Raw genomic sequence first — 24,838 nt, 5'->3', positions numbered from 1 at the left:
GTATTGACTTGGACTTCCAGAATCCTCCATTTCTTTCTTTTCATTAATTCCTTGGTTAATTTACTGTTATGTTTGTGGTCATTGTCATACTGGAAGGTCCACTTTCCATTGAACGTCAATCTTCTGACAGATGGTTTGCATTATACTTAACATCCATCTGGTACAATGAAGAATTCATACTGAATTCTGTGAAAGTAAGCTACCCAGGCCCTGATGGAGTAAAGCAGTTCTAAACCAAGAAATTACCACTGGTTCTTCTGATCACATGATATGTTTGGTTTTTGCTAAATATGTCTTCTGAAACTGTACACAAAAATGCTCTCTGATATATCTGTACAGAGCACATTGTTCCAGAAGTCCTGTTTGTTCTCTTGATGTTCAAGAGAACTTTAGTCTTGCCCTGATGTTGTTCTTATACAGAAAAATATTTCCTTCTGGCACACCTACCATGTGTATCAAATTTGTACAACCTTTTGAGTGTGGTAGACTCATAGACTCTAATATCAACAGTGGCAAGAGCTACATGTGTATACTTCTGAAATTCTGGGGTTTTAAGAGACTTTTTTCAGACATTTGTGTTCTGCTATCAGAGTGGGGTGGGGTGTGGTGGCCTGGACAAGTTGGCAGTTGCTTGAAATCGACTCCACTTGTAGATAATCTTTTGGAGAGTGAAACGGTTGAATTTTCAGTTGTTTGGAGATCTTTTTACATCCTTTCCAGACTCATAACTTCTTTCTGAAGGACTCAAGAGGGCTCCTTCAATCTAGACATGGTAATAAGACACACAAAGAACAAAACAAACCAAATGCCTGATGTTTAAATAAGAAATGTTCTTTCAAGGTCCTTTCCAATGATGATCTAATCATTTTGCATTTAAATTATACAATGGAATTACAAAATTATAATTACACAATGGACTACAAAATGTAAATGTGGTATGAAGTTTACTATTTCATATCACCTTTACCTATAGATATTGTTTAAATAAAGGTCAAAACTTTACATGGGTGCACTTCAGTAGAATGTGCATGGAAGTATAACATTTATATTCATGTTTTGTTGTCACCATTTGTGTTAGTGAAGATTTATTGCAGGATGTCCAACAGTGGTTAGATGGTGAAGGAATTAAACAAGATTTTTAACTTTTTCACCGTCAAAATTCCACCTCTATAACCCTCATTTAAAGTATCAAACTTTGTGCTTTATCTACATGGTTGAAAGCCGCAAGTAAAACGTTGTTTCTTTTAAGGATGAAGTCAAATGATATGCAATGTCAGTACTGAAGAATATGTTTTAAGAATTTTTAAAAATATGTGCATGTAATACAGGAAAAATAGCAAGACTGTTTTTTCTTGACATGATTATAATGTAAATAAAAATTTAGTGAATATACCAGAAAGTACATGCATTCAGTCATGTAATTATGAATTAAACGAAAATGGATATTATTGCTGCTCCAACAAACTCTAGAAACAGTCTGACTTGGGGTGTGAGGGCTGAATTGATCCACCACAGTCATTGACGAGGAGTTCCAGATCTTTATGTCATCTCCCGCTGATACCAGGCGGATGCTGTCCTCCATAGCGACTCCTGTACAGAAAATAAAATTGGTTGAAATAATAATAATAAAATAAAAAGAAAATAAAAGATTAAGTATGAAAGTACCATTAAAACTTAAGCAATGGTTTTTAGAAGGCAGAACAATACCCAGAAAGAAATGTAAAAAAATACAATTTTACACTTAAAAACATTTTATGCCATCTACAAAGATCTGTTCTTTGCTTTAAAAATCTGAAAAACGACATAATTGCATTCTCTCTTTGAGTTATGGACAACTGCTTCACAAAAATTTTAATGTAAGAAGAAAGTATTTTAATATACCTTTTTTTGGACTTAAGAAACACAATAAAGCTGAAGGAAGTCTCAGCTTGGATCTATTTTCAAATGAATGCTTCCACCAGATCATTTTTACAGTCAGTCTGATGTACTTAATTTAACATGCACACGTACCGGTCCCGGTACATAACGACGATTGGACGACGTCACAGCCATGTGTGCATGCCCCTCTGTCATGCACCTCGACATACTACACATCAAATGAAAATTCAGAGTCTCGTCTTTCCGATGATATAAACCATTTTGACACACAACAACCACAGCACTGACACTAAATCCTTTTTTACAGAGAAGTAAATACTTTTAAGAGCTGACTTTTCCTACCTTTGAAGGCTCTCTGCAAGTCAAACATCAATATTTCCGAGCAATATTGATCTCATTCTGTCCGTAAGGCTCCAGGGAATATAATCCAGTAAAACGATTAGGTCCAAAACACACGATAGATCCTCAAAGGGACAAAAACTCCAGAAAACGTTTCCTAACTTGAGACTAGCTCCGACATTTTATCTCTATTGGTCATATCAGACGTAATTTGTTTCTGTCGGCAATAACGATGCTAAAGCATGTTACACGGAAGTGTTAGCTTCTGATTGACACCTAAGTTGGCCAATTACGAGGGGTCTGGGGGGGTGACTGGCACCTCGTATAGCCAACGAGTGTCACAGACAGCTGAACGATGACGCACAACTCCAAACCCTGGTAGAATCTACCAGTTTGATTGGACGCTGTAAGTGACACTCCAAACTTACAGCCAATGAGCAGCTGAGCATGCTGATATGTAACTTGCCATGCCAACTTGTAAACAAAACCGATCGGAGCTGCGCGAAGCTGGCATTTGTGCCAGTCTGCAGACTTGGTGCGTGGTTGTTTATTGTGATTTCACCAAGTTTTTTCGCATTTTAAATATGGATAAACATACAGATAAACATAAATACACTCTCGATTAAGTAGTAGAGGCATGTACGCGGAGTGACAGTGATCAATCGGACCAGGTGACGTCTGAGGCAGAGAGCGACATGTGACATACCCTTGTGCTTTCTGCCTGCTAGGGATTGCTACAATCAGTGGCACATGGAAAAATGCTGAGCTGTGTTGTAACAGTTTGTAAAAAATGTATATAGTTTGTGTGCATTTTATTAAAAAAAAAGTAAAAAATAAAATATATATATTTTTTTGGCCCATAAGACTTGTTTTGACTATTTTTATATTGAAATGTGTATTTTTTATTGTTTTTATTATGGAATATGAATTTCCATAACTAATAGAGTGACACTGTGTGTAGATATAGATTCCTTTAGGTGTAAGCTTTCAGTAGAGCCCTCATTGATATATGTGGGTTGAAGCATTCAAACGTTATTACACTTTTTCCATACGTTCCAAAATGTGGATAATGGATAAACCCTCTAAAAAGCACCTGGACATGCCCACATAAAAACTGGTGTAAAAATGTCATTTTTACAGGTATTCTTTTCAAATTTGAAATGTGAGTAGTCAACAAGTTATTCTGTTGGTACATAGTGTGTTTCTGTCCCCACCTACCTACTGCAGCTATAGAGGCCTTTATTTTCACAAAAAAACTTAGGCGAGAACAAAAAAATTAATTTTTTCTGTGAGTTCTAATGTGCATAACTTTTGATCAGTCACACCTACAGTGATTCTGACTACTAAGGGTGAAACTAGAGAATGTTACCTTTACAAAGAGACCAAACATGTGTTTATACTCCAGATAGTTCAATAACAGCAATGATTCTAATTTGGAGAGGTCAAATTACAAGCGATTTAGCAAAAATGACCCCGCTTGATAAGGGGTTTTAATATTAGAAATATTTTTTTAACATTTCATTAATTTTATTAGAATCAAACAAAAAATCCATACAAGCAAGTTAAGCTTAACAAAACTAGGTTTGAAACTAATCAACCCCCAGCCATGAGAAAGAGAGCCAGGCCAGCAGAGAAAAACTTTAACAATAGTAAAAATATGTAAATAAATAAATGAACAAAAATAAATAAAATAAAAAAGAGGGGGTGCTGTCTGAGTCCTCAAGACCGATCAATATTTTTTCCAGAATAGAGGTAAGTGGGAGGTGAGGGAAAATGGGCAGCTTCTGTTAGGACTGTAGGCACAGTATTTTGTGGATCAGATATATACAGTACCATATCATCAGCATATAGAGAATTTTTCTGTTCAAGTCTTTCTCTGATAATCCCCTTTATCTCATAAGCATTTTGACAGTGAACTTCCAGTGGCTCAATGGCAACTGCAAAAAGCAGTGGTGACATAGGACATCCTTGTCTAGTACCATGTTATAGTTTGAAGTAGTCTAAATTAACGTTGTTAATACAAACTGAAGCTTCTGGACTGGTATACAGTAATTTGATCCATGCACAAATGCTCTGGCCAAACCTAAATTTCTCCAATATTTTTTTTGCATCCAACGATAATAATAATTGTTAGACTTTGTGGGTTAATATATCACATTAAAGAGGCATCAAAGATTGGAAGCTGTCTGCCTTTAGTAAATTCAGTTTGGTCTTGTGATATTACCGAAGGAAGCACTTTCTCAATTCTTCTAGCTAGGACTTTGGAGAGTATCTTACATTATTCAAAAGTGAGAATGGTCTGTATGATGCACATTGTAACAAGTCCTTATTTTGCTTAGAAAAGATGGAAATTAAGGCTTGACAAAAACTTTTAAGTTAGAATTTTATTGTCTCTAGCTTCTGTAAATTTTGCTAATAAGAGGGGAGCTAGCTTAATTGAGAATCTATATTGTGAGCTGGAGGGCTGATCGCACCCCAAATAGAGACAGACGTCCCTGGGAAAACCACAAACCCTGAAACACTGACTACACATTGCTCCTTATCCTTGCACTATAACGCGTAATACAAGCCTCGCGCGGTACTCCGCCGACTTATAAGCCTTGCAGCCCTGTCAGTTTGGGAATTGATTGTTTGCTTTTATCTCTGCTCTAGCGGAACTGTTATATCTGACTTGTTATGGAGCACGTTTAAGCTCATGTGTTTGCGGTGTCTGAATAAAAATCCTTCTTTTTTTTCTACGACCTTCTGTGTCTCTGTGCAAATCTGTGACCAAAGCGTGACAATATATATAATTCACTAAGGCAAGACACCCATGGAAAGCACGCCGGAAGGGGCGTGGATTTACTAACCCGCCGACAAGCAAGACACCTAAGGCGCATGCAGGAAGGAGCCACGCCCACCAACTCCAAGACCATTGGATACGACGACAACTCTCAGAGCCACGCCCACCAACTCGGCCGCGATGACACAGAAAAAACTGCGTCATTTATATTCGTCTGACGTAGAGGCCACATATGCACCTCCAAGCCACGTTGACTGTTCATAGAGGCATGTTTCTCGTGGAGGTGAATCGCCATATGCAGCGTGTAAAACGGTTTCGAGGGATATCCCATGGGATCCTTAAAAAAATCCTTTACAACTGAGGTTAAAACACAATGAAGTCAGCAGTCTTTAAAAACCCGAGTTTTCGGTTACGACGCACGACTGCGTGCACCATAGCAGACTGTTTTACACGCTACATACAGCAATTCGCATCCGCGACAAACATGCGTCTTCTTGGATGCTCCTGCACGAACACGGAAGACGTTTCCCTGCCCACCAACACTTCTTTTTCACCGGCCCGCGTCTACCCACGCTCTCAAGGCATTCACACTGCCTGCCCATGCGCCCACCCAGTTAGTCCCTTTCGTCTGTGCTAGGAGTCCACATGCATGTCTGAGCCACGATGACTTTTCATTATTCTTTTCGGTTTCAACACCCGACCGCGTCCACCATGAAAAACCATGCGAAAGGAACAACGAAGCCCAGCCCAGAAACTCTACCCCTCCTCCCACGTGCTCGGGAATGCACCTCAGACCTCTGCCCGCCAACTCAAACAGTTCATCGAACACATACTCACTCGCTTTGGTCTGTGCTGCAGTCCAAATCCAGCTGTGAGAAACGTTGACTATTCTTTTGCCCTCCATGGCTACCGCTTCAAATGTATTTCAATGTTATAGAAATTCCTGCTTCAGGTAACCGTTTGTTTCTGTCAGTTGGATTTTTTTGGAAAAATGTCATTGACGCATTTTTTGCTCTCAAATTTCGTAACATGGCTGTTAGCTTTGTTTACCAACATTGGGATAACTTCGGTGATGTGGTCTCCGTTGTTGTTGGTCACAGAGGCATTGTTATGCAGTCTGCTCAACAATACGCTGACTACATGAATACGTCCGGAGTCTATGGTGTCGAGGCAGAAATTGTGGCAATGTCCCAAATCCTTCCAGCTACTATCAGCATTTACTTCCAAGAACGTCTTCATGCCTCTCCTCAAGTTTACAATCCGGCCCAGCATCTCTTCATATCCCTGCTCTTTAGCAGTCCTTTGGATCATGGGCATTACGAGGTTCTCATGCCTCTCAAATACCCACGTGATAACCTTCTGGTGACATCTTTTGACTCTGTCGGTATGTGCACACAGGGTGCACACCCACTTGCTCGCCACACTAATGTGATGTCACCTGCCCACTCTCCTCTTCCTGAAAAACATTTAAAGACGCACTCCCCTGAACACACGCATTCCACACAGGACTTTCAATGCACCTTTTGTTCCAAAAGCTTCAGAGTGCACAGATATCTGAACGCACATTTAAAAAAACACAACACTAACCGAATGATGCAGTGTGAACATTGCCAACAATGGTTCGAGACAACTCGCACTCTCAAAAAACACAAACTCATTCCACTCTCACCTTCAATTGCACATTTTGTACCGAGGACTTCACAGGTGAGATGGATCTCCACAACTATATGCAGATCCATTCCACACAAAGATTTATATGCAAAATTTGCGACAAACACTTTCACGCACACAGATACCTTACTAACCATCTCAAAACACATTCCCTGATGAATTATTTTCAGTGTCAACACTGCTCCAAAACCTTCACACGCCAGAAATATCTCAAAGCACATTTAAACACCCACTCCACTGAACAAACGCATTCCAAACAGATCTCTGAATGCATGATTTGTTCAAAAACGTTCCAAGTGCAGAGATTTCTCAACATGCATTTAAAAACACACTCCACTGAACGAATTATGCAATGTGATCATTGCCAGCAATGCTTTGACACAACTCATTCCAATTCCCTTCAGTGTCAACACAGCACTAGATCGTTCATGCACAAACATCACATTCACTTTTCTGCAGCTTTTCAAGAAGATACCAGCATTCACGTCCAAGAACATAACATTGGCATACCTACTGCACTATGTGCTTCTTGCAATGCTCTTCATTGGCCAGCAGAGGTCAACAAATCCGGACATTACACTAAGTGTTGTCATGCCAGCAAGGTGTCTTTGCCACCACTATCCAGACCCCCTCTTTTATTGGAGGACCTCTTGACTGGCAAGAACCCGCTGTCCCGAAATTACTGTGATCATATCAGGGAATACAACTCTGCTTTAGCTTTCGTGTCATTGGGCGCACACATCGCTCAACCATCTGGACAAGGACCGTATGGTTTCAGATTCCACGGTCAAATTTATCACCAGGTCTATCCTTTATATAACAATTACAATCCTGACACATCACCACAATACAGTCAGCTATATATCTTCGATTCTGCTGAGGCTACCAGTCAACGTTTGCAAATGGAATGTTATACCGCTTGCAGTGACATTTTGTTGCTTCAACTAGACAACATGCTACAACGGGTTAATCCCTTCGCAAAGTCTTACATGCAAATGCATTACATTATCACTCACGGTAACCCTGTTACTGCTGTACAAATGGTGTTCATGGAAAATCCAGGTCTGGATATGTGAAGGTATAACACCCCGTCCAGTCAAACTGATGTTGCTGCTATCTTTGTAGGTAAAGACGGGAAACCTCCTGCACAACGCGACATTTGCATATATCCAAGGGGAGATTCTTGCAAACGTATCTCTGTTCTCAATATAAACTGTGACCCCATGGTTTACCCACTGCTATTCCCTTACGGAGATCCAATCTGGCACATACAATTAACCCACGTTTAGGAAAAGCGAACCGTGAAAAGAACGCAAATCACACAACTCCAATTTTATGCTTTCAGGCTTGCCATGAGATCTTCATTTAGTGTCTTGCATTCCAGTGGCAAACTCTTCCAGCAATACATCGTCGACGCATATGTCAGAACAGAAGGCGCGCATCTACATTACCTTCGCTCACATCAACAAGATTTGCTTGTAGAGCAATACAGGGGACTTATGGATGCTGTCACTGCGAAAGCACATCACCATGACCTCCGTCCTGGACAATTTATCAATCTTCCCTCAACCTTTCAAGGCAGTCCAAGGTACATGCAACTGTACTACCAAGATGCGATGGCAATTGTCCGCAAATGTGAAAAGCCTGACTTATTCTTCACCTTCACCTGCAATACTGCTTGGCCGGAAATCTGCAACGCCATTTCCCATCATGAGCAAATAGAACACAGACCTGACATCATTGCTCGCGTTTTTCATATCAAACTGCAACATTTTCTAGCAGATATTCTGGAAAGGAATATTTGCATTGTTACAATGTTGCTTTTCTTGCTGATTTATTACATTACCGATTTTTCAAATGTTAATTTTCTCCCTGTGCTTAAAAATCATTAAAAAACCGGCCTGATTATGCGGCGTATGGTACGCCACGGGTTGTCTAGTTTTGTATAAAACATGGCAAGGTAACCATCAGGGCCTGCTGCTTTCCCACTCTGAAGTGAGTTTCTAGAAAATTAGCAATAATTTAATTAGTACAGTAGTGACAGATTTACTAATGAAATATTAGCAATAATTTAATTAGTAAATCTGTCAATACTGTATTAAATATGAACTTAACACTCTATATCTAATATTAGGTTTTTTACATTTTCCCTGTATTTCACCTTTGCATACAGACTATCATAATTACTATCCTTCACAGCAGCCAATGCACAAGGTGGCAAGCATGCTACCTAATGGTAACTAAAGTGTTTGGTTAGTAATCCAGGCAGGACATTTCTGTCAGTGGTTCTCCAAATGTGATCTTCTGATCAACTGTATTCCAAAAGTGTTGGTTAAGTGGATTGCAAGTTTTTAAACCTAATAGATATATAAGTTCATTATATACAGTGGCATGCAAAAGTTTGGGTACCCTTGCTTAAAATGCCGGTTACTGTTAATAATGAAGTGAGCAGAACATGAAATAAGATGTTAACAGGAATAGTAACCCAACCCACAGGGGATGCACAAACCAGTGTGTTTTTTTTGTGCTGGTCCCAAGCCCACAGTAAATGGGGAGAGTTACGTCAAGAAGGGCATCCAAAGTAAAATTTTGCCAGATCAATATGCAGACAACAATACAGATTTCCATACTGGATCGGCCAAGGACAGGGTTAACAACAGCCGCCACCAGTATTGTTAGCCAACAGGGTGCTGGCGGAAACTGGCCTAAACGAGAGGGAGGTCAGAGGAGTGGAGTTGGCAAAGGTGCAGGAGTTTAAATACCTGGATTCAACAGTACAGAGTAATGTGGAGTGTGGAAGAGAGGTGAAAAAAGAGTGCAGGCAGGGTGGAGTGTGTGGAGAAGAGTGGCAGGAATGATTTGTGACAGACGGGTATCAGCAAGAGTGAAAGGGTAGGTCTACAGGATGGTAGTGAAACCAGCTATGTTATAGGAGTCAGAGATGGTGGCACAGACCAAAAAACAGGAGACAGAGCTAGAGGCGGAAGATGTTAAATTTTGCATTGGGTGTGACGAGGATGGATAGGAGTAGAAATGAGTACATTAGAGGGTCAGCTCTGGTTAGACATCTTAGAGACAAAGTCAGAGAGGCGAGATTGTGTTGGCTTGGACATGAGCAGAGGAAAGATACTGGACATATTAGGAAAAGGATTCTAAGGATGGAGCTGCCAGATAAGAGGAAAAAGAGAAAGGCCTAAAAGGAGGTTTATGGATGTGGTAAAAGAAGACATGCAGGTTGTGGGTGTAACAGAGTAAGCTGCAGAGGACAGGAGGATATGGAAAAAGAGGATTCACTGTGGCAACCCCTAATAGGAGCACCCGAAAGAAGAAGTAGTAGTTAACAGGAATGGTGGAGGTCAAGTTGAGGCCTGGAAAACCAAGAAAACTTTCTGGAAAAACTTCTTGTTGGATTGCTAGAAAGTCAAATAAAAAAACCCTTTTGACTGCAAAAGACCTTCAGAAGATTTAGCAGACTCTGGAGTGGTGGTGCATTGTTCTACTGTTCAGCAACAACTGAACAGATATGACCTTAATGGTGGTGCCAGCAGAAGAAAATCTTTCCTGCATCCTAGCCACAAAATTCAGCACTTAAAAGTTGCAAATGAACATCTAAATGAGCCTGATGCATATTGGAACCAAGTCCTGTGGACTAATGAAGTTAAACTAGAACTTTTTGGCCACAATGTGCAAAGGAATGTCTGGAGAAAAAAGGTGCTGAATTCCAGGAAAAGAACACCTCTCCAATAGTGATGAGCAACTCCATGGTGTTTGCTTCGCCTCAAGTTTGGAGAAATCACGGAAGTGTTTACATGTTCAAATGAATATCACTTAACTCGTTGAAATGCATTGAAGTCAATAACTGAACTAGATTTGATAAGATTATAATGGTGCGATCATCTTTCAAGTGTCCCTGATGGCTAGTGAAACATCTGCCAACTATACTGGACTGACTATTGTGGCCTAAGCTGTGCAACAGCAGTGCCAACCAGTGCACAACCGTGCCTCTGCAAGATCAAAAAACAGAGAATGCAGTCAGAGACGCGCAACCACATATTTCATCAAAAACAAAGTCAAAATGCTGAAATCATAGTCAAAAGTCATAAAAAATTATGCAGGTCTTTTAAAGGCAGAAAATTCAAAGTGGCATGTCATGATTGAAGCCAGGGGCTTGTTCTGTTTTTTGAATTCGCACTGTGTCATGCCAACAGTAAAGCATCCTGAGACCATTCATGTGTGGGGTTACTTGTCAGCCATGGGAGTGGGCTCACCCACAATTTTGCCTAAGAAAACATCCATGAATAAAGAATGGTACCAAAACATCCTCCAAGAGCAACTTCTCCCAACCATCCAAGAACAGCTTGGTGACGAGCAATGCCTTTTCCAGCACAATGGTGCATCGTGCCATAAGGCAAAAGTGATGACTAAGTGGCTCGGGGAAGAAAACATCGAAATTTTGTGTCCATGGCCATGAAACTCCCCAGACTTTTATCCCATTGAGAACTTGTGATCAATCCTCAGGAGACATGTGGACAAACTCCAAGCATTGATTAATCAAGAATGGGCTGCCATCAGTCAGGATTTGGCCCAGAAGTTGACTAACAGCATGTCAGGGCGAATTGCAGAGGTCTTGAAAAAGAAAGGCAAACTATGCAAATATTGACTCTTTTCACTAATAAACCTAATGTAATTGTCAATAAAAGCCTCTGAAACGTATGCACTGCTAGTAATTATACTTCTGTGTACCATAGAAACATCTGACAAAAAGATCTAAAAACACTGAAGCAGCAAACTTTGTGAAAACCAATATTTGTATCATCCTCGGAACGTTTGAACACAACTGTAGGAAGAGTGTTATGTTATGCTGTTTCAAGGTTGATGATCACAGATATGGTAATTGTTTGATATTTGATTCTTTACCAATTGTCCAAACTAAGAACCACTCCCAGAAGGATAAAAATAACAAATTTTAAACATAAGCATTATTTTAGACAATTTCAAGGTCAGTGATATGAATATGATGTTGTTAGCCCTCTAAGAACGTTTATCAGTGGTAGAAAAATAACAAATTTCTATTACATTCAAGAATATTTAAACTGAAAACATTTTAACAGAAGCAGACATTTTAACATTTCAAATATTTGATTCAGCTATTCTTCTTTATTATGTACTTCCACCTCATGAAGTAAATCATTGTATTTCTCATGAACACACCAAATTAGGGCAGCTTACCCTATATCAGACTTTTTTTAATTATAATAATCAGGTTGCTGCTGTCAAAAAATTTTGCCAGCAAAAGATCACAGCAAAGCGTCGAACATTAATACCATGAAGCTAACCATCCACCTTACTTACAGGTGTTAACTGTACTTCTGTTTACTTCATTGTTGAGTGCTCAAGTGGAAAAGATGCACCATTAGTGAAAACCCTATCCATGAAGAAGAGGAAAACAATACTAATGCATCATTCACCATTTTCTAGGCACAACTGCCTAAGCTCAATCCCAGGACCACTCTGCCTTACCATAATAATTATTTAAGTGAGCAAAACACTATGTTTGTGGTAGTACATGCGCATGTGACAGTGGGAGCCAGTCCAACATGGCCATTTTCTTAAGAAGTAAACAATTGTTGCTGCTATTGAAACATTCTTCTTTTGTCTTATTTTTAAATGCCTTGCTTTTTAATATTCATAACGCAAAAACTTTTTCCTTAATCAGTACCCAAACAAGAAGGATATTCATTAGCATCATACATAAATGTTTGGAGGATTAACTATCTGACTCATTATTGGTAAGCAATACCACACAGGGACAACTGCTGTAGCTAACTGATTGTCTCTTTCTGTTCTCACAGCACAAGCAGGAGAAGCCCAATGAGAGCAAATGACTCTGCTCCTTCCAGTCAGAGGAATGTATATTTGAGGCATTCCTAAATGGTGGCATCTCCTTGTGGACTAAAACTTGACAGAGATGGAGCTCTACTCTAGACCGGATATGTTTAAGGAGGTTTTGCAGCCCTTTGTTTTGAGTTGCAAGTGCAATCATTCATATTTTTTGTTGCACTCTCCTCTGTTAAATTAAACATGCTAACATTTATTTTGGATCCTCAGTCACACCTCTCATAACTACATCTGGTTACTAATTAAGAACATTGATGGAACAAACATTTTAATTATTGGCAACTGAAATAAATATGTAGTTTAGATAACCTTTGAAATATTAGAGGCAGGTTTTTTAGAAAAAAAAATCACCTGTATAACAGGCCAATCCTTTTCTTCTTCTCTCTTTAACTCCTAAAGTTGTACAAAAACACAGTTCACAGTCCCAACTGGTACCTAGTATTAACAGAAGCTTTTGTGCAAAAAGTAGTCAAGGAAGTAAATCAGACAATACTGCTTACCCAGGGTTGGAGAGCAGTCCAGTGTCTGATTTCATGTTCACTTGGTCACGACTGCACTTAAAAGTTCAGGTTTGTTGTAATGTGTACATAACAGATGAAACTCATGCTGACATGTGTCCTCAGAAAAGTAACAATACGGTAGCAACAAAAGACATATACAGAAATGTTTCTATTGTTTTTGTACTATATATTTTCTTTGTTTTTTGGTTTTGCTGTGTGTGTGTGTATAAAGCATGATATATTTATGACTTCTACACTGTTGCTTGTAAGATACAGGTGAAAACTGCTTTAGCGTAGGTGACACAGTCCTTCACAAAAATGGCAATCATTGCATACACAAATGACTTCAAAGATACAGTGTTCTGTCATTTTATCCAAATTTACCAGCTCATCCTACTGACTTTTTTTTTTTTTTTAAATTAGTAAAATTAATTGGACATACTACATCAGTAGTGTTGGTCACATACTAACGAGAGGTTGTTTTGCTAAGTAGGCTCTTTCATTTTATTTAAACACATAAAGTCTTTACATGGTTAACAAATGCAATAACTTAAAACACTAAAGGCTGCATTATGATTGTCTTTTAAGTATTTCCTCTTTACCGTCATTATTTATTGGAAAGGACGGTAAATACTAACCATTATGTGATATCATATAATATATGATAGGCTTGAGTAGAAGTAACAAGTTTACTGATGTTGACATTACTAGCAACTAATTTTTTTTTTTTTTTTAGAACTGTCAGCTCCATTTCTATAATATAAATAAATTACATTTTATGGTATGGATTACTTTTTGATTTTTATCAGAAAAAACCCTAAATGGTAGACATCAACTTTTTTTACATTAGATTTTTTTTTTGATACACCCCATATCTGAAGTGCAGATACAGAGAATTAAAGGTAAATAAGACTTGTGAAGGATTTGAAGCATTAAATGGTGAGTGTGATGGCAGCAAGTAGGGCTGGATGGTATGACCAAAATTCTATATCATGTTATTTTTCAAAATTATAAAGATTTCATGGTATTCAGCTGTATTTTTTCCCCATGCATGAGTGGATGTTAACCACATTTTCCACTGCAATTACTGCAGTAGACTGGCTAAGAATAACCTATTCCACTGTCATGAGAATTGTACACTGTACAAAAAACATTTTAATGTGCATACAAGTATTAATACAGGTTTGCATGGCCCCATAAAGTGATAGTTTTCAAGGGGGTGGCACTAATGGAGAGAAGGAATCAAATTGCATGACAGATGCATTTAAAATATAGAACCTTTTTATTGAACAAACTTTGCAAACAACTTAAACTAAAATTGACAACATAAAGTGCATCCAGAAACTATTCACAGCACATCACTTTTCCACATTTTGTTATGTTACAGCATTATTTCAAAATGGATTAAATTCATTTTTGTTCCTCAGAATTCTACACACAACACCCCATAATGACAACGTGAAAAAAGTTTACTTGAGGTTTTTGCAAATTTATTATAAATCAAAAAAATGAGAAAGCACATGTACATAAGTATTCACAGCCTTTGCCATGAAGCTCAAAATTGAGCTCAGGTGCATCCTATTTCCCCTGATCATCCTTGAGATATTTCTGCAGCTTAATTGGAGTCCACCTGTGGTAAATTCAGTTGATTGGACATGATTTGGAAAGGCACACACCTGTCTATATAAGGTCCCACAGTTGACAGTTCATGTCAGAGCACAAACCAAGCATGGCGTCAAAGGAATTGTCTGTAGACCTCCGAGACAGGATTGGCACAAATCTGGGGAATGTTACAGAAAAATGTCTGCTGCTTTGAAGGTCCCAATGAGCACAGTGGCCTCCATCATCCGTAAGTGGAAGAAGTTCGAAAACTACCAGGACTCTTCCTAGAGCTGGCCGGCCATCTAAACTGAGCGATCGGTGGAGAAGGGCCTTAGTCAGGGAGGTGACCAAGAACGCGATTGTCACTCTGTCAGAGCTCCAGAGGTCCTCTGTGGTGAGAGGAGAACCTTCCAGAAGGACAACCATCTATGCAGCAATCCACCAATCAGGCCTGTATGGTAGAGTGGCCAGATGGAAGCCACTACTTAGTAAAAAGACACATGGCAGCCCACCTGGAGTTTGCCAAAAGGCACCTGAAGGACTCTCAGACCAAGAGAAACAAAATTTTGGAGGAAACCAGGCACCGCTCATCACCAGGCCAATACCATCCCTACAGTGAAGCATGATGGTGGCAGCATCATGCTGTGGGGATATTTTTTAGCGACAGGAACTGGGAGACTAGTCAGGATAAAGGGAAAGATGACTGCAGCAATGTACAGAGACATCCTGGGTCAAAACCTGCTGCAGAGCGCTCTTGACCTCAGACTGGGGCGATGGTTCATCTTTCAGCAGGACACAGCCCTAAACACACAGCCAAGATATCAAAGGAGTGGCTTCAGGACAACTCTGTGAATGTCCTTGAGTGGCCCAGCCAGTGCCCAGACTTGAATCCGATTGAACATCTCTGGAGAGATGTTAAAATGGCTGTGCACCGACGCTTCCCATCCAACCTGATGGAGCTTGAGAGGTGCTGCAAAGAGGAATGGGCGAAACTGGCCAAGGATAGGTGTGCCAAGCTTGTGGCATCATATTCAAAAAGACTTGAGGCTGTAATTGCTGCCAAAGGTGCATCGACAAAGCATTGAGCATAGGCTGTGAATACTTATGTACATGTGATTTCTCAGTTTTTTTTTATTTTTAATAAATTTGCAAAAACCTCAAGTAAACTTTTTCCACATTGTCATTATGGGGTGTTATGTGTAGAATTCTGAAGAAAAAAATAATTTAATCCATTTTGGAATAAGGCTGTAACATAACAAAATGTGGAAAAAGTGATGTGCTGCGAATACTTTCCAGATGCACTTTAAGTTAATATTCTTAATATTACGGACATGAGACGGGAAAGCTTAGTGTTGGAAAGTGCAAGTTTAACACTGAATGAAATAAAGTGATCAGTTATGGGGAGTTCATCCACAGTACAATCAAGCGGGGTAACTCCGGAACAGCAAATCAAGTCCAAGATATGTCCTTTGGAATGAGTGGGATCATCAGTATGCTGCTGAAATCCAAAACTCTCAAGGCAGGATGTAAAGTCTCTAGTAATAGGGACATTGATATTATCCATATGTATATTGAAATCCCCCAGAAGTATTATGTTTGATGAAACAGTAGATAAGTGTGTAAGGAAAACAGCAAAGTCGTTCAGAAAGTCATTGTTTGGTTTAGGGGGCCGGTAAACAGTTGCAATAATAGTAAGAATAGGTTCATTTAATTGACATACAAGAGATTCAAAAGAACTGATGGCAGGAACAGACAACGGCAAGACTTTCCATTTCTCACGATACATTAACGCGAGACTGCCACCTCGACCAGAGCCACAGGGTTGAGAGATATAAACAAACCCTGGGGGAGTGGATTCGTTAAGTTGGGAAAAGTCATGGGATTGTTGCCATGTCTCAGTTAGACAGAAAAAGTCAAACTTACAATCAGTAAGGAGATTGTGGATGAGACACCCCTTGCTCGTGAGTGAGCGGATGTTCACCAGACTGAAGTTAACAACGGCGTTATCACATTTAGCAACGGTGTTAGTTGACTGGGCTAGGCGGGCTAACACACTTGCTTTAATGCATTTCATCATGAAAATGATATCAAGTATTTATCTTAGCATTCTGAATGTTCAGGGAGCAGGAATATCATGAAATGAATGTATTCTGTGTTGTGTTGGTGCAAGAGAAAGTCAGTTTAAGAAACACGTAGTGATTAACATGGCTCGGGGAACACTTAATACAAAGCATTTAATGTGCTACATTAACTTATGACGGGATTTGAGAAAATCTAGTAAACTAAATATTTATTTTAAGATGAAGTTTAGTTTACGATGTTCTACTTTAATGACAATTACGAGAATAAAGTCAACATGTCGACTTTAATCTCGACATAAATGGAGAGAATAAAGTAGAAATGTCAAGAATAAATTTGCACTATTACAAAGTACCCAGGCACATTACACAGTATTGAAAAAAAGTAAAACAAGTACAACTTGGCTTGCAGTATTATCCAGTAGTACAGAAACAGTATTCACGCATTTGAACATAATGATCCACATCCGACCTTTTAAAACCAAAGTATCTCCAGACAACAGACACGTCTCCTTTTTTTGGCAAAAGTTCTTCTGTATCATTATGTTCAACTTTATCGTCTGCTACAGGTTTAGTTTCGGAATGTTCTCTGTCCATTTTCACCGTTCAATACCTCCACTAACACATGTACTCTGTTGTATGCGCGTTTAGAGGTCCAGCAGTGAAAAAGGTCCCCCCTTAAACATTTTCTCACTGCACCACGTTTCCGAGCGTTGTTTATGCTATTAAAACCGGTGTTGCGGTATAAGAAAAATCCATATCATAACAAAAGTAATAAACGTTTTTTGGTTTTCAACCGGTATACCGCCCAGCACTAGCAGCATGGACAGAGATATTTTTTTGTTTACCAACAGGGTTCCAAGTTGTAAAAAGAAGGATTTTTTTTTTTTAAACTCATCTATAATCTTACACTTTGTTTGGGCTCCTCTTGTACGTATGAGCTGGTGATGAATCATAACACACTTATGCCCCATTCTTTTAAGTGTCTAATTCCACTTGTTCCATTTGCAGATGGAAAAAAATGACATAACTTGATATACATGTGTTTACAAAGTTCAAGTAACAAGCCATGCAAAATCCCAGACAATTTAAGGACTGTTATAAAACCTGGCTGGACCAATAATTTCTAGGAAAAATTGGGCATCTGGTCACCTTAAATAGATCATTAATGAAACAAATAGAGAACAAAGGTAAGAGGTTGAGGCGGTGTTATTATGACTGCTGTGGGATGGATGGTGATTGTGACATTGAGAGGCTGGAAAAGATGAAGAGAAGGGACACGGAGCTCTTCAAACTCCAATGTTGGATCGATTATGCCTTTTGCCTCGATTTCCTCCACTGCAGTGGGAGAATAAGAGATGCAAGAAGTAGAAGTTGATGGCCCAGATGAAGCAGACATAGGAGTGGTGGCTATAGCAGCAATTGTGGCTGCAGCAGGAGAATTACAGTAGCTACATGAAAGAATAAAAAGATGCTGGTCTGCTAGGCTTCTGCATCTATCTTTCGTAGCACTAAATCAAAAAATTCATATCGACTCCAAACTATGCATATACCATACCATTCACTAAGCCTGCTTAATCCCAGTTCATATAATACATGTAACTCTAAAAAGGGAATTTCAAAATGAATTAAAAACAACCCATCCTAAATGAGAAAACTTACAACTCGACCCTTTCTATCTTGGTGATTATTTAGATTAAATGTATAGTACATGTTTTGTCCATTGTGTTTATATCACAGTATCAGTATTACAAAAACTAACCATCCTTAAAATTGTGCCAGTATTATTAAAACCGATATTGTCCATCACTAACAAACAGAAAGTACAGACTACATTCACAAAGTAACCAAGCATGATATTAAAATCAGAAGTCCTAATAATTTCACACCAGCATCACCCATAATGGTAATTTAGTACAGAATTAAGTATTGCTTTTAGTAGTTAAGCATCTATTGGTGAAATTTATGGGCTCATTTAATTTTTCCTATAAAAAAGTAGTGTCTGAATTTTTAGCATGATTTTTGAAGTACTAATGCATTACACTGAAAGGAACTAAATTCAGCACTTAAATTTTACTAATATTTTCTGTAATTTAATTCAAAATTATTTGAATAGTGACAACATGGCAATATAGTCTTAATAGTGTTAAAATACACTGCCTGGCCAAAAAAAAAAAAGTCACACACTTACAATATTTCGTTGGACCGCCTTTAGCTTTGATTACGGCATGCATTTGCTGTGGCATTATTTCAATAAGCTTCTGCAAAGTCACAAGATTTAGTTCCATCCAGTGTTGCATTAATTTTTCACCAAGATCTTGCATTGATGATGGTAGAGTCTGACCGCTGCGCAAAGCCTTCTCCAGCACATCCCAAAGATTCTCAATGGGGTTAAGGTCAGGACTCTGTGGTGGTCAATCCATGTGTGCAAATGATGTCTCATGCTCCCTGAACCACTCTTTTACAATTTGAGCCCGATGAATCCTGGCATTGTCATCTTGGAATATGCCCGTGCCATCATGGAAGAAAAAATCCATTGATGGAATAACCTAGCCATTCAGTATATTCAGGTAGTCAGCTGACCTCATTCTTGGAGCAACACTGATGCTGAACCTAGACCTGACCAACTGCAGCAACCCCAGATCATAGCACTGCCCCCACAGGCTTGTACAGTAGGCACTAGGCATGATGGGTGCATCACTTCATCTGCCTCTCTTCTTACCCTGATGTGCCCATCACTCTGGAACAGGATAAATCTGGACTCATCAGACCTCATGACCTTCTTCCATTGCTCCAGAGTCCAATCTTTATGCTCCCTAGCAAATTGAAGCCTTTTTTTCTGGTTTCACTATTAAACATAGACCCGAGTTCTACTGTTGCTTTTCTTTGATTTGATTTCACCAAACGTTTAAGTGATCGCCGATCACGATCATTCAGGATTTTTTTCCAGCCACATTTCTTCCTCGAAGACGATGGGTCCCCACTATCCTTTCAGTTTTTAATAATGCGTTGGACAGTTCTTAACCCAATTTTAGTAGTTTCACCAATCTCCTTAGATGTTTTCTCTGCTTGATGTATGCCAATGATTTGACCCTTCTCAAACAGACTAATATCTTTTCCACGAACACGAGATGTGTGTTTCGACATGGTTGTTTAAGAAATGAGAAGCAACTCATTGCACCAATTGAGGTTAAATAACTTGTTTACAGCTGAAAGATAAACACCCATGCAGTAATTATCCAATAGGAGGCTCGTACCTATTTGCTTAGTTAAATCCAGGTGGCGACATTTTTTTTGTCCAGGCAGTGTATAAAAAAACAAATATCACAGTATTCTTAAAGAGAATATTACATCTTTCTATTATAAAAGAAAATCTTGCGACAAGACATGATTTTCTGAAGACAGACAGAGAGACACAGAACACTTTCACTTCTCGTGACACAGCCAAGTCACGTCATACTGACATCCACTGGAAGCATGTTCCCATGAGACAGTGACCTAGGCAAGGAAAGTAATAATCAGCCTGGAACAAGCGGAATTGAAAACCCTGTAGGTCCAAACAGGGTCAGAAATAAAAGACAAAGAGAAAAACACACAGTAGAACTTCATAAAGACATTCAAAAACCTTGGCACAATACACATGCAGACCAAGTTAAAAAAAATGACAGTACTAAAATTCGAAAGTGTCAAAAAAAAAAAACAAAGTACAGATCACATTCTCACAAATAAACAAATTAGTACTAGCTGAAATAACAGAACAGCAAAAAGAGATTGAATATTTGGACATAGGTGATATGTCAGAAGTATGTAGATACAAGCAAAATACCTGCACTTTGCAACGGCGAAGTACGGCCTTAAAATTTTTATTAAGAATAAAATTAAACCTTTTTAAACCGAGGGAAAATATGCCAATAATTCTTTAAGGATCTCTTTGTATACCACATTGTGAGTTCGACCCTCCAGTTGTAATATGACCAAGCTGTGTGCTGAGCTTACTCTTGAGCATGCAACATACAGTTGGCCATGTGAACAGTAATCTTGTTTCAAATCTCACAGCTTGGATTGCTGCTGTCATAATCGGTTTGAGTTTCATGGTTTGCTTCAATTACGACAGTATTTGCAGGACTTTTGTTGAAGTGACATTCGGCAACTGTCAAGCGTTGTAAGCATACAACCGGTTTCATCGATAACTTCACATCCAGCTTTTGAGAGTTTAAACATCCATAAACATCAAAGTGTCCATTACTCAAATCGCCACCTGTGAACCTAAGATGTTTAAGAGGCATTGGCGGTTCTCCAAAGGTTTAAAATATTTGGCCATTTTGGTACACTTGAAAGCGACAACCAAACTATTCAGTGGAAGCCATCAACTCACATGCAGAACCATAGGTGAAGAGCTTAAGCATTTTACTCTTATAGTGCTCCTGTGTAGTATATTTATCTCTTGTACTGTCATCAGTCCACACCTTGAACCTGTCCCAGTCATTCAATACATAAGACACAATGTTCCTCCGGATATCAAGAGTGAGTCTGATATGGCCGTGCAATATGTAACAAAGAGAATGGAAAAGGTAGGTGCCATCTCCGGGCATGGAAACCACTTGGTAAGTGACAGTTCTTTGATCAATTGTGATCACCTCGATAGACATGTTAATGCGGGTACGGCTGGAATGATAAAGGAAATGGGTACCTGAACAATGTAAAGTAAGTCTAAAATACCTACACAATAACTATAATCGTAATAAACGAACAATAAAACAGCGAAGAAGCCGTGGATTAAATAAAAAGGCTGTAGTTATCAGCAGGGAGACGTGAATCCAGTGGCAAAGCAAGGAAGGGAATGTAGAGACCAGAGCGACGGACGGCCTTATATAGGCAGGCAGCCAATAACGTGGGAGGTGGTGGGATGGGGGACCCAACGCCGCCTCACACGGTGACCGAGCTTACGTATATGTACGTAAGTAGATTTCAGTTAGTGTTGGGAACCCGCAAACCAAATTTCTTGAAGATGGGATCATAAGTAACAAAGATCGTTGAACAGTTCAATATGGCGGCCGACAGTGGCATCATACCACCGAAATAAGTATGTACATTGGTTTCGGTTAGCGCAGGGAAGCCGCCTACCAAATTTCGTGAAGATGGGGCCATAAATAAAAAAGTTCAACATGGCGGACGTTGTCAACCGTTATGACCATTTAGGATTTGGAAATGAAACCTGCTTAACTTTTGTAAGTAAGCTGTAAGGAATAAGCCTGCCAAATTTCAGCCTTCTACCTACACGGGAAGTTGGAGAATTAGTGATGAGTGAGTGAGTGAGTGAGTCAGTCAGGGCTTTCTTTGCCTTTTATTAGTATAGATTGTAAGGCTTTAAAGTTTAAGTCAGAGACTTGTAGATCATCTAATTTGCGTTGCCATCAGGGAAAAGTACTGCTGCTTCTCAATGAAGAGGTGTTTCCGTAAGAATTCAAAGATGTGTTGTTTGGCGAAAGTGAAATCCACAAAACTACAGGCAAAATATACTTATCTACAATACTCTTTTCGCATTAGCATTATTCAATGCACAAAATGTTGATTTACACAATAATGGACCATATGCTATGAGTATCTGTGTTCCAGCAACAATTACAGCTATGACAAGTTTAATTTTGAAGAAAACACAATTTGGTCAGGTGTGTCTTTATGATCATGGAGAAGCGATGCAAAATAGAATGGAAAGAGTTAAATGATTCGACGTAATAGAAATTATACAGACAATAATGGATACAAATCCATACATCCAAAAGTATCGCTACTTTACGCGAAATTATCAGCAAAACACGGACAAAGAAATTTTCTTGGATTTCTATGTGAATCCGAAAGATCACTGTCGCATTTATAATAAACCCACATGTGACAAATTTTTAGCGATAATAATTTCGAAAGACGGAGATATCAAAGGCAGAGTAGATATTGGTGTATATCCAACGGCAAAGCATGATTCGTCATTTATGTCAAATACATTACCACATGCTGACCCTTTACTTTTTCCTTTGCTTTTCCCAGATGGCGAAACAGGATGGTCGTACAATATGAAACAAACACATTCATAAAAGCTAATAACACCTATACAATATTTGGAGTCAAAATTAAGTTCCCAGGTATTTAAGCCATTTCTGTCATCTCAACATCTATCTCAACAGTACATTACTAATGCGTATGTAAAAGTCACAGCTAATCTTATCTTCTTTATTAAATCAAATCAAGCTAAACTTAGAACAGAACATATCCAAGGTCTCATTCATCACATTCACAATTCAAATATCAATAGTTCAAACAAATTTAAAATAGGTAAAGCAGTTATATTACCATCATCATATCAAGGTAGTCCAAGAGCACTGCAACAGTTATATCATGATGCAATGGCAATATGCAGAACTATCGGTCAGCCAAATGTATTTCTTATAATGAAGTGCAATCCACAATGGACAGAAATCCGCAGCTTCTTGAGAACAATTTTATCATCAGAAAATCTTATTTTTACTTAAAGAACTCGAAACGGTGTTTGGGCAAAATGGTGACCTTGATATGCCATTCGCATTAAAACGTTTACAGTTTCCCGTGAGAATTGCTTTTGCAATGATGATTAACAAATTACAAGGACAAACTTTTGAAAAAGAAACGATATTCACTCACGGCCAGTTATACGTTGCATGATCACGCTGTAAGACCAATTCCAAATATTGTTCTTACTGAAGTTTTAAAATAAAAAGTGAACATAATGCATATGTAACAATTCAGATTAAAAAAAACACTTTAAATTGTATTTCCACAGGGCCAAACCCAGGTGTTGGTGAGTGAAGCGAGCAGGGGCAGAGCCCCTTAGTGATATCACAAGATTGAAAATGTTGGAAAATTAAAAACACCCATGGCCAAGAAGACAAATGCACTTTTCTCACAATTCTGTATTAATGCCACAATATTATTTAGATGCAAATAATTTAATCTGTGCAGCTAGCTAAACGAGAGCATAGATTATTCATGTAACGGACTAACAGAACATTATAATGCGTCTGAGTTAATGAGAACAAAAATAGCAGTACGTAACTACGGTATGAATGGCAGGCTGATAATGTCCCTTACTTGTTTATAATGTGCTTTTGTCATTATTCCTCGTTTCTTTGCGTCCTTTTCTCAACTGTAATTTTTTTTCATTTTCTGCTGTGAAACAATGCTCAATTTAAAAGGAAGAAAATACGAGCAAGACTTGGTCTACGAAATACTCGTCAAGGGAATTATTTGTCGCAATTGGAGTAAAGCAGAACGTGGCTGTGACAAACTTGCTCAGAGATGTTAATAACTGTCTTGCGCTGTCTCATGTGAACCCAAATAAAAGCGCCCCGCCTAGCTAACCTGTCCCCACCAACCCCGTGTGGGCCGGATCTCTTCGTAAACTCTCAGGAAAGCGTGTGACTACAAGCCACTGTGCTCGCGATTACTTCTCCACCTCTTCGTACCTTTATATCGCCTCGTTTGCAAACCGCCTCCTCTCCTTCTGTTTCACAAGTACAAAATCAAATGGTTCCCACCTTTTAATAAGCTGCCAACCGCGACTCCGTTTCTTATTGCTCAAATGGCCTTCTTTCTTGATATCCACAGACCCAGCTCTTACTGCTCAGAAAGTTTCCGGGCCCCGCAGGAATTTCGGCGCCCGTCCGAATGCTTGGCAACCGCCGCTACGGGGGCCGAGAAGGCGCAAGCAGTGCGCAGCGGGGAATATGTTAAGTGGCGCGCTCACGGTAAAACGAAAAGGATTGGTGATTAAATTCATTCAAAAGAATTAAGACGAATTGTAAGCAATAGCGTAATTCGTCATAATTGTGTTCATATTATATAGATATGTTTTTAAAAATAAATTGCTTTATTTTAAAGAGATGATTCAATCTAAATAAAAAAAAACCTTTATTGTGTACAAACTGTACGTCTCATTAATTCTACTCTGTTAGTCACCCTGTATCACGGTTCTATTTCTGGATGCAATGCGTTCTCAGTGGCAATGTGAGTGGATTTCTGTGTTAGATTAAAGTTCCGAGATATACCATAGGTTAAGGTTG

General features: G+C 39.0%; 1 protein-coding gene across 1 annotated transcript in view; it reads right to left on the bottom strand.

Moving 5' to 3' along the window:
* nedd1 (NEDD1 gamma-tubulin ring complex targeting factor) overlaps nucleotides 1-24,454 on the bottom strand; it is a 103,172-nt gene extending 78,718 nt beyond the window's left edge. Inside the window, exons 1-2 of the mRNA XM_039760626.1 lie at nucleotides 24,314-24,454; nucleotides 1,447-1,590 (exon numbers count right to left, since the gene is read on the bottom strand). Of these exons, the coding sequence (XP_039616560.1) occupies nucleotides 1,447-1,582 (136 nt within the window). The 5' untranslated portion in view covers nucleotides 1,583-1,590; nucleotides 24,314-24,454. The remainder of the gene's footprint in view (nucleotides 1-1,446; nucleotides 1,591-24,313) is intronic.
* Between the last annotated feature and the right edge of the window lie 384 nt (nucleotides 24,455-24,838).

The sequence above is a fragment of the Polypterus senegalus genome, chromosome 8 (genome assembly GCF_016835505.1).
Source record: "Polypterus senegalus isolate Bchr_013 chromosome 8, ASM1683550v1, whole genome shotgun sequence".
NCBI classification, from domain to species: domain Eukaryota; kingdom Metazoa; phylum Chordata; class Cladistia; order Polypteriformes; family Polypteridae; genus Polypterus; species Polypterus senegalus.
This window is presented reverse-complemented; position numbering and strand designations above follow the sequence as displayed.